This window comes from Monodon monoceros, unplaced genomic scaffold, assembly GCF_005190385.1.
Source record: "Monodon monoceros isolate NGI ecotype Baffin Bay Population unplaced genomic scaffold, NGI_Narwhal_1 Super_Scaffold_18, whole genome shotgun sequence".
In the NCBI taxonomy this organism is placed as follows: domain Eukaryota; kingdom Metazoa; phylum Chordata; class Mammalia; order Artiodactyla; family Monodontidae; genus Monodon; species Monodon monoceros.
In genome coordinates, this window is record NW_021703774.1 from 22508175 (window position 1) to 22527841 (window position 19667).

Genomic DNA, 19667 nt, shown 5'->3' on the forward strand with positions numbered 1-19667 from the left:
TGAGAAGGTATTTTTTCTTCTACAGAACATATACTAAAATTGAAACGGTGGAGATGATTATGGCCGCTTTACAAAATTGTTAGACAAATTTGTACAATGCGTGGATAAAATTTTTTTAAGTAAGTGATTTAAAGGCTGTATGAATTCAGATCAGTTGGGCATGATGGGGTTGAACTCCAAAGTACTTAAGTTGATAAATATTACTGTAGGATCATGAAGTTCCCATTGTTTAGAACTCACGTGAATCTAAGATGGGCTAAAGAAAAATGGATCAGTGTTACAAGATAAAAAAAGACTGCCAGCTTAAATTTGATAATTCTGAAGATTCTAGAACAAATGGTTTTATGGCCAACGATAAACAGATCTTAAGTATCTAATGAAGAATTGAATTTATAGCAAGGAAGAATTTGGTTTGGTTTAAAAATTATAAGTAATGTCAGAAAATCAAGGTTGAATAGATTTATCTCATTTGATTTAGTTAGCAACCAGCAGTAAGCGAGGGATTCCAGATTTTTTAAAATTATCATTAACCCTCCCCCCTCCCATTTCACAAATAGAGAAAGGGATCCTAAGATTTATATGCTTTTCCCACTGTAACTCAATCATTTATGACCAGATCCCAGGGAGAAAATATCTAATTCCAATCTTGAAGTCTTCTCATCAGACCATGGCAGAATTTGAATACATTATTCAACTGGTCATTTTTGAGAAGCTTCTAATAGAGTTCAGTTTGTTTTTTAACCACAGCAGTGGCATTTGAAATATTATAAAATACTAAACTTAAGGAATGTCATTGTTGGGGACTTGGAAACTTGAATGTAATTTCTTTAGTATGACCTCCAGAGGAAGTAGAGCAAAACAGTGGTAGGAAAAGACTCAAAATTTTATCCAAGCATACGTTTGCTACATCATTGATAATCTAGTTTTACATAGTTAATGTGTGCTTTTAAAATTTCTGACAGTGTTTGGTGTATAGAACAGACCAAGCTCAAGATGTAAAGAAGATTGAGAAATTCCACAGTCAGCTAATGCGACTTATGGTGGCCAAGGAATCCCGCAGTGTTGCCATGGAAACAGACTGAATGGTTTGAAATGAAGACTGTCATGTTCCTAGGAAGTAAATATCTTTTGAATCTGAGAAAGTGTTGGGACAGAAAATACTTCATGTAACTAAGTGGGCTATTCAGAAGCCAAGAGATCATTTTTTGTACTTTGTTTTTTAATGTTTACTTTAGAGAGCTAGGACTGTAAATGCTTTCAGTTAGAAAACTTTTATTTATTTTTGGAAATGGAACAAGGAATGGCTCTATCTTGGAAACTTTTTGCAGATTGTTTGATGTTAGGCAAAATAAATAATTACTCTCTGGTAAGTTTGTATCAGTAATTTGAAAATGAGATATCAAGAAAAGCCAATTCTTCCTTAAATTTAGTTAATCTGTCTTTAAAAGAAAAATTAAATGGAACCATTTTGTTGGATTGATATATTTCTTTTGGAGCATAAATTTTGATGCAAATATAATTGATAAATTATATTTGCTGTTGATGACCAGCAAATATAAAATACGGTAACTGGAATTAACTGCACAGCAGTATAGCTGATTATATATGGTAGTGTAGTCTCAATTATATCTAAAGATAACTATGAAAACAAGTATGCTTTACCTTAAACTTTACAAATTTAAACTATATTTTTAAATATAAGGGATTCATAGTATCATTAACTTGTTGAGCAAAGACTAACTTTGAATCTAATTTTCATGCCCAGAAACATCTGCTGTTACTTTAAATGCATGAACAGAATGCTCACTAATGGATCGAAACCACCACATTACAGGAATATTTGCCACATATTTGCCATCTATATTTTCTCAGAAGGGCTAAGGATTATTTGAACTGTTAAATTTTTGCATACCTCTCTGACACCCCAACCCATTTCTCTCATTACTTAACCAAGGTGTTAAGCATGACTCTCACAACTGTTCTCCATTAAATCAGAAGTATGATATTATTTTATATTTATCTTATATTTGTAACCTGAGTTTTACCACCTGAATATAATGTTCACATGTTGATTCTTACATTAAAATATTTTTTGTTAGGAATTTGTTGTGTTGACCAGCATTTTAACATGGAAAGTTCCATTAGCCATATGAATTTTGGCGTGTTTCAGAGAGATCAGTAAATAAAATATTACATGAAGATATATTGTTTCTCTTTAAGTTTTTAACTTCTCAAGAATTACTTATTTCTTGACTGGGATAGTCTATATTTATTTAGACTAAAGTGAGCCTAATGATGCTATATATACATTTTTATTTATTTTGTTTCTTGGTACTTTTATTATATGACTTTCTCTGAGCTGTATGCTATGGCATTTTGTTTTCTTGATTAAGAAAAGTAACATTAGGGCTTCCCTGGTGGTGCAGTGGTTGAGAGTCCGCCTGCTGATGCAGGGGACGTGGGTTCGTGCCCCGGTCCGGGAAGATCTCACATGCTGTGGAGCAGCTAGGCCCGTGAGCCATGGCCGCTGAGCCTGCGTGTCCGGAGCCTGTACTCCGCAACCGGAGAGGCCACAACAGTGAGAGGCCTGCATACCGCAAAAAAAAAAAAAGAAAAAAAAGAAAAGTAACATCAAATAGTATAGGGTTTTTTGGGTTTTGGTATTTTCCCCCCATAGTAGGATAACCAGAGGTTTTTTTGGCCTTTTTCTTTTTCATTTACATCTTTCACTTTTTAACACTATTTTATGAAGATAACCGGGAATGGGGGGGACTTCTGTTTGAGTTCTTTGAGTGCCTGTAGCTTGCAGCAGTGATTAAGAGTAGGGGTTCCAAGGCAGACTGCCTGCATTGCAATCTTGGCTCCACTGTTCCCCAATTCTGTGGCTTTTGAGACAGTACTTCTCTAAGCCTCCATTTTCTTCTCTGGAAATTGGGCTGACAGTAGTATTCATAGGGCTTTGAGGATTAAATGGCATAATCCCCTTTAAGCCCTTAGCACAGTACCTGGAACACAGTAAAGCTCAATAAACGGTAGCTATTATTACTATTATTGTTATGATTGTTATTTTTCGGGGGACTGGGTATAAGTAGCCAGCTCTTAAGTTTTCTCATAATTGTAATTGAATGGTTACTTATAAGTAACGTTTGCCTTTTCTACCGAGCTATGTCTATTATCAAATGCCATTTTTGGCAGGTGAGGTAAAACAAGATTGTCCCCATGGGGAGTGTTCTTATGTGGTGGGGGAAACTGAAATCCTTAAATCTAAAACATGTTTATTTGTATCTACACAAAATAAAATTATTAAGAGAACTAATTGGTGGTGAAAGTATTGAATCTCTTAAAGACCATATGAAAAAACACCAAATTATGTATTCTGAAAATCGCAATGCTGTATACTCTGATTTTTTTCTTTTATTAGGAAGTATTTCTGGATACTATAATCACACTTTCATGGACTTTTTTTGGTGGGGGTGCTGCATGTCTGGCTTGCGAGATCTTAGTGCCCCAACGAGGGATCGAGCCCCGGGCCCCAGCAGTGAGAGCCCCTAGTCCTAACCACTGGACCGCCACGGATTTCCCCATGAACTAATTTTCAGCAAACTGTTTTGTGATGTATTTGATCAAATGCTGCTTATTCTAAGGTAATCCAAATGAAGTCATCATAGTAATTAAGATTCTAGGTACAGCTAGCGGTTTTGTTCTTCTCTTAGAAAGACCCACTCTCCTTGGAGCACAGAGCCCATTAAGCGTTGTTGGCTACATATGTTCTCTGTTGAAAGGGCTGGCTTCTCCTTTCTCCCTAGCCTGCCAACTTTGTGTCTTAAAAATATAAAATCTCTTAGTCACAGCTCTAAGTCAGTGATTAGAGGCAGTGTTGGCAGCATTTTATAGTTGATATCTTCTGTTAGCCTTAGAAAAATCTAACACAACACTATGATGGTAATCGTCTTGAAAGTACAGTTGACCCTTGAACAACATGGGTTTGAACTGCACAGATCCACTTATATGCCAGTTTTTTCCAAAAATGCATAATACAGTAATACACAATCTGCAGTTGGTTGGAATTACAGTTATGGAGGGCCGGCTATAAAGTTAAATGTGGATTTTCTACTGCATAGAGCGTCAGCACTCCTAACCCCTGCGTTGTTCAAGGGTCAGCTGAATGCTAAAACTAATTCAAAATGAGTGAAATGTGAAATTAATTGCCCAAGGACAGTAAGAGGTACTCCTTTCTGCCTACTAAAAATGAAACAAAACCAAATCCCTAGTTAATATTTATTGTTCCCCTTTTAGTAAAAAATACCTTGTTGTGGTAATGGCAATATCATAGTATTTAGTAGTATTTCTGTTTTTTTTCTGTTTTTTTTTTTGCGGTATGCGGGCCTCACTGCTGTGGCCTCTCCCGTTGCGGAGCACAGGCTCCGGACACGCAGGCTCAGCGGCCATGGCTCACGGGCCCAGCAGCTCCGTGACATGTGGGATCTTCCTGCACCGGGGCATGAACCCGTGTCCCCTTCATCGGCAGGCGGACTCTCAACCACTGCGCCACCAGGGAAGCCCAGTATTATTTCTTTTTAAAACAGAAAATATTCCTCTAGTTCTACAGTTAAAATTTATGATAGCATGAGAAGAAAGTCAAAATATTTCATTCTTCTTTCTTACATTAAAAGTAGTGATTGGGCTGGTTCCAGATAAAGATGAAGAAGCACACTCCACCATGGCTCTTCCACTGAGTACAGCTATGAATGCACAGAGCAGCTGTTTGAGGACTCTGAAAAGAAAATAGCAGGTGGGTAGGGCAAGAAGACTAGAATTTGAAGTACCACTGAACCAGTGATGAATGAGTCTTATCATTTTCCTCCCTCTGGTATCCCCCAGCCTGAATTCAACACATTGGAAACCTAGAAGTGAGTACTGGCGTGCAGACCAGGAGTACCAGAAGCCTTCGGGTCTGACCCAAGAAGTGAAAGGGTAACTTCTAATATTTGGAGAGAGTGCAGAAATCCTTTTTCTTTTTCTTTCCCCCCCCTTTTCTGTGTTCTATTACAGCCCACCCCCAAGCAATCCCATGGTGGTGACAGTGTCAACTACTGGCAGTGGGAGCCTACAGGAGCCAAAACTCAGGGAGATAGCCCTACCTTTCCAGTACGGCTGTGTTTCCAAGAGGGTGGAACCAACCTTCATATTTTTCTCTTTGTTCTCTATCTGCTTGGCCCTGGATGCAAAAGATGGTGGCAGAAGTACACAGGGTAACTAAAGCCAGATTTCTTTTGGCCTGAGAACCAATAGAAGGAATTAGAAAGTACCAGGGAGATCATAGAAAGGAAGGAACTCAAAAAAGTGACCTTATAAAGCTGTTTGTGTAGTTCTGAGTCTGCCCCCAATCTGCTAATGTGTATGGATCTGATTCTTTTCAGCATGTTAAAGACTTAGAAACTGAATAGGTAGACCACCACCCAAATCCCAGACCAGCAGTTGGGAGGCATTCACATGCAGTAGGTCCAAAAAGCACTGCAAAAATTTTGAAAGCTGCACCTGTCTTCTGTAGGCTATGATTCCAGTGTCAGTCCTCCTTTCAAAAACTGGTGTTGAACACCTGAAAGTAACCAAAAGAAACAAAGCCTTTGCCTGCAACCTTACCAGGTTGACTACCTCCTGAAACAAACAAAAACTCTGTATTCTCCATAGGATTTAAACAAGGCCCAGAGTTGGTAACAATATTCAAAATGTCAAGGATACAATCAAAAATTTTCTGGCATAGAAAACTCTCCAAATTTGGTGAAAAACTTAAAACCTATAGATTTAAGAAGGCCAAAGAAATCCATATCATAATGGAAATCCAATCACAAACATAATGAAACTGGACAATGATCTGGAAAGCAGCCAGTGAAAAGCATTATCTATAGGGAAACAATTATTTGAATGACTGGATTTCTCATCAGAAATCATGGAGGCCAGCAGGAAGTGGCACAATATTTCTAAATTACTGAAAGGAAAGAATTGTCAACCAGAATTCTATATCCACAGAAAATATCCTTCAGGAACAAAAGTGATCTAAAGCCATTCTTGGATGAAGGAAAAGGAAGAGAATCCATTGCCAGCAGACTTGGTGTAAAAAAGAATTACTAAAGGAAGTTCTTCAGTTAGAAGGGAAATGATACCATAAGGGAAACTGAAACATTTCAGGAATGAAGGAAGAGCAATAGAAATGGTAATTATCTAGGTTAAAAGAATATTCTGTTGAGTTCTTAAAAAATGTTTGATAGTAGAAATAAAACATGGCATATATGGTGTTCTCACTGTGTGTAGATGTAATACATAAGATATCAGTAGCATAAAGGAGGGGGATAAAGAGACCCATATGATAGTAAACTTTCTGCATTCCACTCAAAGGGAAAAAATACTTACTCTAAGTAGACTGAAAAGTATGGATATCCTCATCCCTCAAGCAATCACTAAAAGAACTATGCAAAGAAATATAACAACACGGTAGATAAAATGAAATACTAAAAAACATTTTTAAAAAGTGAGGGGCAAGAAAAGGGCATCAGGAGCAAAATATAGGAAACAAACACAAACCAAATAACAAAGTGGTAGGCCTAAATGCAGCATATCAACACTTACATCAAATGCAAATAGTTAAAGCACACAGAGATTGTCAGAATCAGAACACAAAATACTAGAACCAGTTGTACTCTCTGCAAGAAGCTTACTTCAAATATAATGGTATTTGAAGGTAACAAGCAGGTTACAAGTAAGAGGATGGAAAAAACATGCAATGCAAACACTAATCAAAAGAAAGCTACCTGGACTGTGTTAATATTAAAAAGTAGACGTCAAAGGGGAAAGGTGGGGGGCGGGTAGGGATAAATTGAGAGTTTGGGATTGACATAAACACACTACTATATTAAAACAGATAACCACCAAGGACCTACCATATAGCACAGGGAACTCTGCTCAGTGTTCTGTAACAACCGAAATGGGAAACGAATTTGAAAAAGAATAGATACATGTATATGTATAACTGAATCACTTTGTTGTACACCTGAAATTAACACATTAATCAACTATACTCCAATATAAAATAAAATTTTTTTAAAATTAGATTTCAGGGCAAAGAATATTTCCAAGCATAAAGAGGGACAATATATTGATAAAAGGGTCAATTCACCAAGACATAATAAAATGCATGAAGCAAAACCTGAACTGAACTGAACTGAAAGAAGAAACAAAAATCCACAATTATACTTGAAACCTACAATGCAACTCTGACATCATATATCCAGAGTTAGCACAGACTTCACTGGTTAAAAGCAAAGTCCTCCTTGAGACTCCCTCACTTCAAACACAAGCTGCAAGCTCTGGGGTTCCCAGGCCACCTGCACTTCTGACCAACTGGCTACAAATTCAGGGGTACCCTCTATCCCCTCCGGTTTCATAATTTGCTAGAGTGACTCACAGAATTCAACAAAGCACTATACTTAGCAGTTTTATTATAAAAGGTATGTCAGGACCAGTCAAATGAAGAGCCATAGGGTAAGAACTGAGGGTACCAAATGCAAAGCTTCCATGTTCTTAGGGCAAATTACTCTCCCAGCACATACATATATGACTACCAATCAGGGAAGCTTACCTGAGCTTTGGCTGTCCATTATGTTTCATCATGTAGGAATGATTGAATCATTGGCCACGTACTAGAACTCAATCTCCAACCTCACTGCATCTCCCCAAAGGATGGGCCAGACATCTGGCCTAAGATCACCAACCCTCTAATCATATGACTGGCCCTTCTGGCATGGCCAGGCCCCATCGCAAGTTATCTCATTAGTATAAACTCAAGACATGGTTCTAGGGCCCACCATGAATAACAAAGACTCTTCTATCACTCAAGAAATTCCTAAGATTTAGAGGTTAATTCTCAGGAACCAGGGACAAAGACTAAATAAATTCTTTATTATACAACAATTTACTCAGTAATAAAACTTGTAAATAGAAAATTAGCAAGGATGTAGAAGAACAACACCACCATCAACCAGCTGGATCTAATTGACACATAGAACACTCAGTTCAACAGCAGAATACTTCTAGTGCATGTGAGACATTCATTAATGTCATACTGGAAACTCTAGCCAGTGCAACAAGGCAAGAAAAATAAAGGCATTCAAATTGGAAAGGAAATACTATCCGTATTTATAGATAACATGACGGGACACATAGAGAATTCTATGGAATCTACAAAAAGGCTACTGAAACTAGTAAGTGAGTTTATCAAGGTTGCAGGTTACAAGATCAACATATATAATTTTATTTCTGTATAGTGTATGCAACAAACAGGTATGGAAATTTAAAAGACAAATACATTTTTAATATCACAAAGCTCAATATCAAAAAAATAATCAAAAAATGAGCAGAAGATCCAAAGAGACATTTCTCCAGAGAAGACATACAGATGGCCAACAGGCTCATGAAAAGATGCCCAATATTGCTAATTATTAGAGAAATATGAATTTAAACTACTATGAGGTATCACCTCACACCAGTCAGAATGGCCATCATCAAAAAGTCTACAAATCATAAATGCTGGAGACAGTGTGGAGAAAAGGGAACCCTCCTACACTGTTGGTAGTAATGTAAATTGGTACAGCCACTATGGAGAACAGTATGGAGGTTCCTTAAAAAACTAAAAACAGAGCTACCATAGGATCCTGCAATCCCACTCGTAGGCATATATACAGAGAAAACTGTAATTTGAAAAGATACATGCACCCTGATGTTCATAGCAGCACTATTTACAATAGCCAAGACATGAATGGATAGAGAAGATGTGGTATATATATATATGTAAAATTACTCAGCCGTAAAAAAGAATGAAATAGTGCCATTTGCAGCAACATGGATGGACCTAGAGATTATTATACTAAGTAAAGTCAGAGAAAGACAAATATATGATATCACTTATATGTGGAATCTAAAAAAAAAAATGATACAAATGAACTTATTTACAAAACAGAAACAGACTAACAGACATAGAAAGTAAACATGGTTACCAAAAGGGAAAGGTAGGGGGAAGGGATAAACTGGAATTTGGGAATAACATATACACACTACTATATATAAAATAGATAAATAATAAGAACCTACTTAAAAAAAATTTAAATCATCACAAGATATGCACTGGAAACTACAAAAGATTGCTGAGAGAAGAAGAGTTAAAAAATGAGTAATATATCTTATTCATGGGTCAGAAGAATTGGTATTATAAGATCTCATTTTTCCCTAAGTTGATTTATAGATTCAATGCAATGTCAATTAAAATACGAGCAGGCTTTTTTTTTTTTTGGTAGAAATTGGTATGCTGATTCTAAAAATTTATATGGAAAGCAAAGGACCTAAGATAGCTAAAACAATTCTGCAAAAGAAGAATTAAAGTGAAAAGCTAGGTACTTCCCTGGTGGTGCAGTGGTTAGGAATCTGCCTGCCAATGCAGGGGACACGGGTTTGAGCCCCAGTCTGGGAAGATCCCACATGCTGCAGAGCAACTAAGCCTGTGCGCCACAACTACTGAACCTGCTGAACCATAAAACTTCCAGGAGAAAATCTTTTGGGTCCTTGGCTAGGCAGATACAATTTATAAAAGAATTTATAAAACTTTATAAAGTTTTATAAATTTATAAAACTTTATATAAAATTTATATAAATTTATATAAATATAAATTTTATATAACTTTATATAAAATTTATAAAACTATAAAGAATTTATAAAAGATTCTTTTATAAATTTATAAAATTTATAAAAGATTCTTTATAAAAGAATTATAAAAGAATTTATAAAACTTTATAAAATCTTTATAAAACTTCAAAATCGAAATCTTATGTTCTTCCAAAGACTTAAGAGAACGAGAAGACAAGCCACATATCAGAAAAACATTATTTGCAAGCATATATCTGATAAGTGACTTGTATCCATAATATATAAAGAACTATCAAAACTCAGTAAAACTGGGCTTCCCTGGTGGCACAGCGGTTAAGAATTTGCCTGCCAATACAGGGCACACGGGTTCGAGCCCTGGTCCAGGAAGATCCCACATGCTGCAGAGCAGCTAAGCCCATGTACCACAACTACTGAACCTGCGCTCTAGAGCCCGCGAGCCACAACTACTGAGCCTGTGAGCCACAACTACTGAAGCCCGTGTGCCTGGAGCAGGGACCACAACTACTGAAGCCCGTGTGCCTAGAGCCCCTGCTCCGCAACAAGAGAAGCCACTGCAATGAGAAGCCTGCGCACCACAACGAAGAGTAGCCCCTGTTCACTGCAACTAGAGAAAGCCTGCACGCAGCAACAAAGACCTAACACAGCCAAAAATAAATAAAATTAAAAAAACCAAAACAAACAAAAAAACGAGTATAACTGTCAAAACTCCCCTTGCCCCGCAACAAAAGTACACAAAAGATTTGAACAGACACTTAACTGAAAAAGTTGGAAAGATGGCAAATAAGCACAAGATGTTCAACATCTTCAGTTTTTAAGGAAATGAAAATTAAAATCACAAAATACCACTACAGATCTATTACGATGGCTAAAATTAAAAAGACTGACCATACCAATTGCTGACAAGAATGTGGGACAACCAAATCTCTCATACTGCTGGTAGGAATGTAAACTGTTACAACCATTTGGAAGACAGGCAGTTTCTTTAAAAGTTATACATACGTCTAATCATCCATTCAAGGACTTGTACCTGAATGTTCATAGCAGCTTTATTTATTAATAGCCAAAACACTATCAATAGACACAACTGAAAAGTCCATCAACAGGTTTTTGGATAGACAAATTGTGACACATCCATACATAGCAATACTATTCAGCAGTGAAAAGGAATGAACTGTTTATACACACAACAAGGTAGATGAATCTCAAAATAATTATGCTGAGTCAAAGAAGCCAGACATGAAAGAGTACATACTAAATGACTTAACTTACATGAAATTCTAAAAAGTGCAAACTAGTATGTAGTGACTGCAGATCAGTGGTTTCCTTGGGGAAGAGGGGAGATGTGGATGGAAGGGATTATAATGAGACATGAGGAACCTTTGGAGGTGATGGATATATTCACTATGTTAATTATAGTGACAGTTTCATGGGTGTACACATATACAAAAATTTGCGAAATTGTATATTCTGAATATTTGCAGTTTATTGTATACCAGTTATACCTCAATATGGTGTTTTGAAGAAAAGGAGAGAACCTCCTGAAAAAAACTGCAGTTAGCTGGCAGCCTCCAATTGCCACATCTGTGAGATTTGCTGCAGGTTCACACTGATATGTCACTCTTCCTGGGCTGTTCCCAGCCAGTAACTGACCATGGCAGGGATACTAGCACTGGGCCAGTCCTGCCCCGTATAGCCTGGCCAAGACCGAGAGCTGCACTGCGGGCTGAGGCTCTTCCTACCCAATCTTCCTTCCTCCCTGCTCTCCCTTCACAGGTGTCAGACCTGCACTGTGGTCTGAGGCTCTTTCCCTCTCCTGCTTCCACTTCTGTTCACAGGCATTTCTGCCAATAGACCTTTACACTTATTCCATCTTGGTATATGCTTTCCAGAGGACTTGAGTTGATAACGGTATCTTCAAACGTGTTTTTGCTAATGTTCTGTTGGGTTGTTATTTCTTTAAGTGTTCTTGGAACGTTGGACAGGTTCTTTAACCTCTGTGCCTCAGTTTTCTCGGATGGCAGATAATAAGAACCTCATAGAGTTATTATGAAGATTAAGTGAATTAGCATTTGTAAAGCACTGGGACCTGGGGCCTGGGACATAGTAATTTCTATGTGTTTATTAAATTAAAAAAACAGGAATCCTCTATGTTTTCAGAATGTCTTTTGTTAAATATGTCCCAAGCATTTTGCCCGTTCTGTCATTCATATTTTATCTTTGTGTATGGATACTGTTTCGATCCCTTGGAAACTAATTTGTTTGTTATTGCTGCCATAACAGATTATCATAAATTTAGTGGCTTAAAAAACCCACACATTTATTCTTTTACAGGAACAGAAGTCTGAAGTGACTGAAAAAGGGCTAAAAGCAATCAGGATTCATTCCATCTGAGGGCTCCAGTGGAGAACCCATTTTTTGCCTTTCCCAGCCTCCCAAGGCTGTTCTCATGGAGCTCATGGCTCCATGCTGCATCTCCTTTCCTACCCGTACTCTGTCACCACATCTCCTTCTTCCTTTGACCTTCTTGACTCCCTTTTATAAGGACCCTGGTGATTACATTTAGTTCCCACCCAGATAACCCAGGATAATCTTCACATTTTAATGACATCTTCAAAGTCCCTTTTGCCATCTAAGGTAACTGTCACAGGTTCTGGGGGTTAGCTCAGGGATGTCTTTGGGGGAACCACTGTTCAGCCTACCACAGATACCTTTTGCCATGCAAAAGTTTCTGATTTTGATATAGTCACTTACTCTCTTAGTCCGTTCCTTTATGGTTACAATCTGACACCACTTTTCTTGGCATTCATGTACATGCAATGCAGAAATGCAACCCAGAAATGCAGAAATGCAACCCAGAAATTCTAAGCCTGTGAGGTTCACCCTTGACCAGTGAGGGATGGCACTAATACTCCTACTTTTTGTCCCTGTGTGGACAGTTCTGAGAATCATTTTATAAATCTTCTCAGAAGGTCCGATAGAATCAAGCACCAGTTACCCAGGGCAGTGGTGTAGTTGAAAACATCCTCGTATTGTCTTTTCCTCCTTTACATTTTCACCTCCCAGCCCTCACTCCTATCCCTGGAATGACTTCCCAAATAAGCTACTATAAGTAAGCCTTTGTCTCAGGCTCTGCTTTCAGGGGAACCTAGATTAAATGAACAGAAAAGACTCCTGGAAATTAAAAACATGACAGCTGAAGTGAAAAAGTAGAAGTGGGAAAAGAAAAAATTGCAGAAATACCTCAGAAAATGGAGCCAAAAAGAAAAAAGGGGCAGAAAAAAAGGCAAGAGTAGATAGGAAAAACAGTTCAAGATTTGGATATAGGAATTTCCTAAAAAAGAACCTGGAGTGGAAGAAATCATCAACAAGATTATTTAAGAAATTTTTGCAAAATTAAAGGACATGAATTTCCAGGCTGAAAGGGCCTGCCTAGTGCCTTGCATGAGGGTGAAAGTAGACCAAATATCAGGACCTGTGATCTCAGAATTTCAGTATAATGGTGATAAAGAACAGCTCCTATAAGCTTCCAGAGGAAAAAGGGGGAGAGGTCTTTTTTTTAAAATTAATTTATGTATTTTTTACTGCTACTCTTCGTTGCTGTGTGTGGGCTTCTCAGTGCGGTGGCTTCTGTTGTGGAACAGAGGCTCTAGGTGCACGGGCTTCAGTAGTTGTGGCTCGCGGGCTCGGTAGTTGTGGCTCGCGGGCTCTAGAGCGCAGGCTTAGTAGTTGTGGCGCATGGGCTTAGTTGCTCCGCGGCATGTGGGATCTTCCCGGACCAGGGATCGAACCCGTGTCCCCTGCATCGGCAGGTGGATTCTTAACCACTGCACCACCAGGGAAGTCCCGGGGGTGGGGGGGTGGTTCTTTAAAAGGATCAGATGCCTTTAAAAGGCATCAGAGTGGCTTTGGACTTCTCAAGGGCAATACTAGAAACTAGAATATGGTGGAGCAATGCCTTTAAAATTCTGAAGGAAAACTGTTTCCATCCTGTTTAACTGTATTCATCCAAACAGTTAAAGGGAAATATTGAATAAAGACATTTCCCAGACACATTTAGATTAGGTTTTACTGAGGTGGCCCTCCAATCTCAGTATCTTGAAAAAAGTTTATTTTTTGCTCAAATTACAGACAGTTGTGGCTCCTCAGCAAATCGCCGGGGGCAATAATCTACTCTACAATGTCTCAGAAATTTACCTCCCACATACCCTTTTTCAGGAAGTCATTCAAGGAGGTGTTCCTCTAAAATGGAATGAATCAAGAAAGACGAAGACATGGGATATAGGAAGTGGATACCTAACATAGGAGACAGCAGGAAGGAATCCCCAGGATGGTGGTGAAGGGGGAACTCAGATAACAGCTGTGCGGCAGGGATGGAGCCACCAGACCAGAACAGAGGTAGGTCAGAGGGCTCCTGAGGCACTTCTTTAAGAAAAGGAAAAAAATCTGATGTGAATGAATTTACTATGAAGGGATGTATTTAACTGATAAGAGAGGTGGGTGGTGAAGTAGTGATCGGTACACAGAAAACCAAGCAAATTTTAAAAATATTAATTCTAGGGAAAACATCATGTTACACAGGAAAAGAAAATCATAGTGATAGTAGCTTGGCCCTGAGTTGCCTTCAAATAATGAAAACACGGAATATTAAAATATAACTAAAATTGGGGGGAAGGAATACTGGGCGGATGGAAGTTCCCTAGGGAAGTCAGTTGAAGAGCTAATTTCCTTATCTGTTGAAGTCTTCAACAGGTAGTGCCTAAGATGAAGTTCAAAAAGAAAAACACTTAAGTATACAAACATAAAAAGAATCAGTTAAAAGGGTTAAACCTGGTTTTTGCTCTTCAAGGAGAACAGGGGATGGAGGTGGGGGAAAAGGGCTGAAACTGCTGTTGTCTTAAAACCATGTAGAGCCAACTGAGGCTTCAAATGATTGACTCTGATTAAAATACTGAGTTTAAATAACAATCTCCCCATCCTGGGCAAAACAAGAACGAAATGATTCTCATACTCAGATAGGGCAACGTCATAATGCAGTGTCCAATGCAGGCCCCTAGAGGGCTCAAGAGGGCCTTGACTTCCTTTGAACTTTGTGTATAAACTGCGTTTACAACTGGCTTCTTTACTAAATTCTTCTGTTGACTTTTGATCTTCATGAGATAATATTGTTGACCTTGAAGTCCTGGGAATATAGTATAGTCAGTGATCTCAAGAAACGTGGGAGAAAGTGGTCAGTGTCAAGTAATTTAAAAGAAATTTCAGGATTGTTGAGTAAGAATGTATCCTTCCGCCTTTCTGTGGACATAGGAAAAGTGCTTTAAAAAATCCAACATTTTGCATCTTTCCTCTTCGTTTGCATCTTTTTGTAAAACTATGAAATCTATTTAAAACCTAAAATTTGGGCTTCCCTGGTGGCGCAGTGGTTGAGAGTCCGCCTGCCGATGCAGGGGACGCGGGTTCGTGCCCCAGTCCGGGAAGATCCCACATGCTGCGGAGCGGCTGGGCTCGTGAGCCATGGCCGCTGAGCCTGCGCGTCCGGAGCCTGTGCCCCGCAACGGGAGAGGCCACGACAGTGAGAGGCCCGTGTACCGCAAAAAAAAACCCTAAAATTATTTTCTATTTGTGGTGACTCAGGACATATTACTTTATTTTGTCATTCTTGATAATCTCCCAAAAGATATCTTTGTAAATTATCTTGTCTATTGTACATGGGCAAGTTTCTAGAAACTGGGGGTTCCACTTGTGTTTCTTTATTGGTTGTTTTGTTGTGTTGACGGAAAAAATCAATAAACCAATCTACAATAGGAGTAGAAAAGAGTTTTATTTGAGCCAAACTGAAGATTACAGCCCAGGAGACACAGATTCAAGTAGCGCTTGAATTGTGTTCTGCCAGACTACAAAATGGAGGAGGCTTATAAAGGCAAAGACTGCAAAATTACAGGAGCTGTTTGTCAAGAATTATAATTGGAGCTGGCAAGAAGTAAGGTTGCCTGCCAAGGAAGGATTGGTTGTAGTCCCAAATGGTTGCATAGTTACAAGGGGAGACCTTGAGACCGTGAGGTTGCAGCTGGCAGCTATCAGATATTGTTTTGAGAACGGATGGTTGTGTCCTTGAGTCTGATACAGTTCAGAAAATTTAATTCTTAGTAATCCAGGAACATGTCTGAAACAGTGTCCAAAATGGCCACTCAGCTCCATTTTGAAGGCTTGAACCACGGTTACTCCATTTTGATTTTTTAAAATGCATTCTTTGTGTTAATGGTTAAAGCAGATGTACAATGCATGTTTCATAGGCCACAAACAAGCTGTTCTTTGCCTAAAGTTCAAGTTAAATCATGTATAAGCCAGAATAAGTTCTTATACCTCACTATGTGAAAATCTATTCCATTAGTTGGGGTAGCACCGTATGCTAACAGATGACTGTTAAATACGCTTGATTATAAAAATGATGAGAAATACAGGTATGAAATAAGTCTGTGTAATTGATTTTCTTACAAAATGCTCTCTCTTTAGGGCATTTTGTAAAATAGCCATTTGGTATCCTCACCTCCAGTCTAAAGTCCCAGGGGATCTGTAATCTCTTCATTTTGAGGTAGATAACACTTTTGTGATGAGTAGCAGGTGATATGAGAATCTAACTCTAATAAAATGCATACAGGGTCTGATGCAATCAATAATCTTTCACTTGGCATCTGAAAAGGAACTTACTGATAAGCATCCAGAGAGCAGAGAGCGCAAGGCAGGAGCCCCATGGTGAATAAACGTGAAGGAAAAGTTTGAGTGGAAGCAGAAGTAAACAGCAGTTTATTGGAACTGATATGAGCCTGGAATTGGGAAGAGTGCAAGTCATGCTTTAGAAATCTAGGGAGAAATGCAACGAATCTGGAGTGTCCGATGGCCTTAGAAAATAATATTTTTAAATGAATTTCTATTTTTATCTGTACATGGTTATTGAGAAATCAAATAATCAAGGCTTAGAATAAAATAGAACAATCCCCTTCCCTCATTTTTCTCATTCTACTTTCAAGTCTTTCGGCATTTACCTCTGAATATCTAAATAAAATGCCTATAATGCATATTTCTTGGTTTGTCAATTTTAGACATGACCTATTGATTTTTTCTTACAATAAAGACTTAAGTATTATACACCCGCCCCTACTGCTCCCACTGCATCCTCCCAAGATAGTAACAATAACTTTGTGTTAAATCAATAGTGGTTACCTAATGATGACTATGTAAATATGCCCACTACACAGCCAAGCAGTGTACCATGATTAGATTTGCTTTCTTGAACAACTTCCTGTTTTTCCTGTTGTTAATCATTTTCCTCCTTCACTTATTTTTCTATCTTCCTTTCCTTAGTTTTTTTTCCCTAAATAAGCCATCAGATCTGACAAATATCTGTTCATGTTATTTCCCAAAAAGTTAACTCAGTTAGTATATAATTTCATTTCTTCCCTGGAGACCTGCCTCCCAACCATTTGTCTTCCTCTTTCAATCTGGACAGGTTGCTTTCTAAGCCTGCTGCACAGTTGTCAGGCCAGGACTCCTATTGCTGCTCCTTTATTAGATGCCCTGTTTCCCAAATACCATGTCTTCCCCTTTCATATTTTACCCCCTTGTTTTGCTGGAGCACATCCTCTAGTAATATCCCTAGAAATGGGTGCATGAGAAGTAAAAATATATTTAGTCCTTATATGTATGAGAATGTTCTTAATTTTCCCTCACACTTTATTATAGAATTCTTCTTTGGAGAGAATTTTCCCACAACTTTTGAAGGGCTGGCTTCACTGTTCTATGGCATCCAGTGTTATTGCTAAGAAGTCTGAGGATATTCTGATTATTGAGTCTTTGTGTTGACTATTTTTGGTTTTTTGGGTCCCCCCCAACCAAAGCTTTTAGGATCTTCTCTTTTTCTTTAGTATTCTGAAATTTCACAATGACTTGCATTGGTGTGTTCTTCTGGCTTTTTATTGTGTCTTTTTAATCTGGAGACTCCTGTGCTTTGGTTTGGGAAATATTCTTGGATTATTTCTTTAATAATTTCCTTCTGTCTGTATTCTCTTTTCTCTCTTACGGAGCTCTTATTAGTCTGGTGACTTCCTGGATCGATCTTCTGATTTTTCTTTTCCTTTTTTTTTTTTTTTCTTCCACTGTCTATCTCTTTGATTTGTGTTCTATTTTTCTGGGAGAATTCCTCAACTCTATCTTCTGACCTTTCTCTTAAATTTTTAATTTCAAAAAGTGCATTCTAATTCTCTGCATGCTTCTTTTTTAATTGTGTCCTGTTCCTGCTTCAATTCATTTTTTATCTCTTTGAGGATATTATAGTTTCTTCTGTTACCTGTGAGCACTTTCTCTCTCTAGTTTGGACTCTGCCTTTTATGTGGGAGACTTTTGCCAGTGTCTGGTGATCTTTTAACGTTTAGGAGTGAGGTACTAAAACACCATTTGGAAGTTCTGTGTACGTGGGGGGCAGCAGCCTGATTGACCTCAATGGAGGGTGGTCAGCTGGGGAGCCAGCTGTTTCGTTATGAGGCACCGAGATGTCACTTTCTATCTGCGGCTGTTTTCTCCGGGACGGCTCATTTAGTTCAGAGGCAGATCCTCTGCTTCCTGCCTCAGGATTATTACCTGGGGACAGTGTTCTGTGAACCCGAGTGGGAAGGGGCTGAGGAGGGCCTCACAGGTTAATGGGAAGACTTTCACTTGGTTCTACTGGTTTCAGTCGGGTGCCTCATCCCTGTTCTACTTGGGCCTAGTGCCCCTGGGGTGGAAGCCTTTCAGTTCAATTTCCAGAAAATAAACCCCTGGTCAGCCACAGTGAGGGAGGACTGGTCACTGGCTTAGACTATGAACAAGGGACAGGAGATGTAAATTCTCCTTATACAAACTTTAAATTAATCCTCCTAGGGTTTTTTTTCCCCCCAATGTGTGTGTGTGTGTGTGTGTGTGTGTGTGTGTGTGTGTGTGGTAAAATACACATAATATGAAATTTATCATCTTAACCATTTTTAAGTGTACAGTTAAGTAGCATTAAGTACATTCATTTATATTGTCATGCAACCATCACCACTACCCATTTCCAGAACTCTTTTCATCTTGCAGAACTGAACTTCTATACCCATTAAACAGCAATGCTCCACTATTGAGTCTTTGCCTTGCGTTCTTGGCACACCCAGCAGGAACATGCAGGGACACTCAAGGTCTATGGCAGATGACCATTTCCCACACCATCACACCCCTGCCTTCAGAGACTCCCCATACCTCTAGCTCCTAAGACTTTGCAGGGCTCTAAGGCAGGGATTGGCAAATGTTTTCTGTATAAGGGTCAGATAATAAATATTTTAGGCTTTACAGGTAACTACTCAACTCAGCTATTGTATGAAATCAGCCATAGACAGTATGCAAACAAATGAGTATGACTGTACTCCAATAAAACTTTATTTACAAAAACAATTTACAAAAATAAGTTGTGGGTCCAATGTGGCCCATGGGCTATAGCTGAATGATCTCTGCAAGACTAGGGCAGGAATCTGCTTGCTTCTGGTTGTAGAAAGCTTTTTAGCTTTATCTGTTCTGCTAAGTCAATCATCTGACGTTTCATCTTACAAAACTCTGTTGACATTTCTCCGCTGCTGTTATCTTTTCTCCCAATCACTTTCTCCTGTTGGAATTTATAGCTTTTCTACCCCTCTGTAGTTATTTTCACGGCGTTTCCAGTAGGGAACTGATATAAATGTACATGTTTATTTAACCCACATTTTTAAAAACTTTTAATTTCAAAATAATTTCAAACTTACAGCAAAGTTGTTGCAAGAATAGTATAAGGAATTCCCATATATGCTTTACCCAGAGTTACTAGTTGTTAACATTTTGTTGCATTTGCTTTGTAATTCTCTCTCTCCATATATATATATATATATATATATATATATATATATATATATATATA

General features: G+C 38.4%; 1 protein-coding gene across 12 annotated transcripts in view; it reads left to right on the plus strand.

Annotated features, from left to right (window-relative positions):
• The window catches only part of SRP9 (signal recognition particle 9), a 35148-nt gene that overhangs the window by 13313 nt on the left and 2168 nt on the right, over positions 1 to 19667 (plus strand). The window contains exons 3-7 of one of the 12 annotated variants that reach the window (XM_029230056.1): positions 963 to 1117; positions 4674 to 4792; positions 4882 to 5252; positions 6031 to 6214; positions 13931 to 14586. In XM_029230056.1, the coding sequence (XP_029085889.1) occupies positions 963 to 1082 (120 nt within the window). In that variant the 3' untranslated portion in view covers positions 1083 to 1117; positions 4674 to 4792; positions 4882 to 5252; positions 6031 to 6214; positions 13931 to 14586. Of the gene's footprint in view, positions 1 to 962; positions 1118 to 4673; positions 4793 to 4881; positions 6548 to 12046; positions 12144 to 13930; positions 14587 to 19667 lie in introns of those variants that run through there. The other 11 variants (XM_029230052.1, XM_029230051.1, XM_029230058.1 and 8 more) reach the window with 11 other exon arrangements.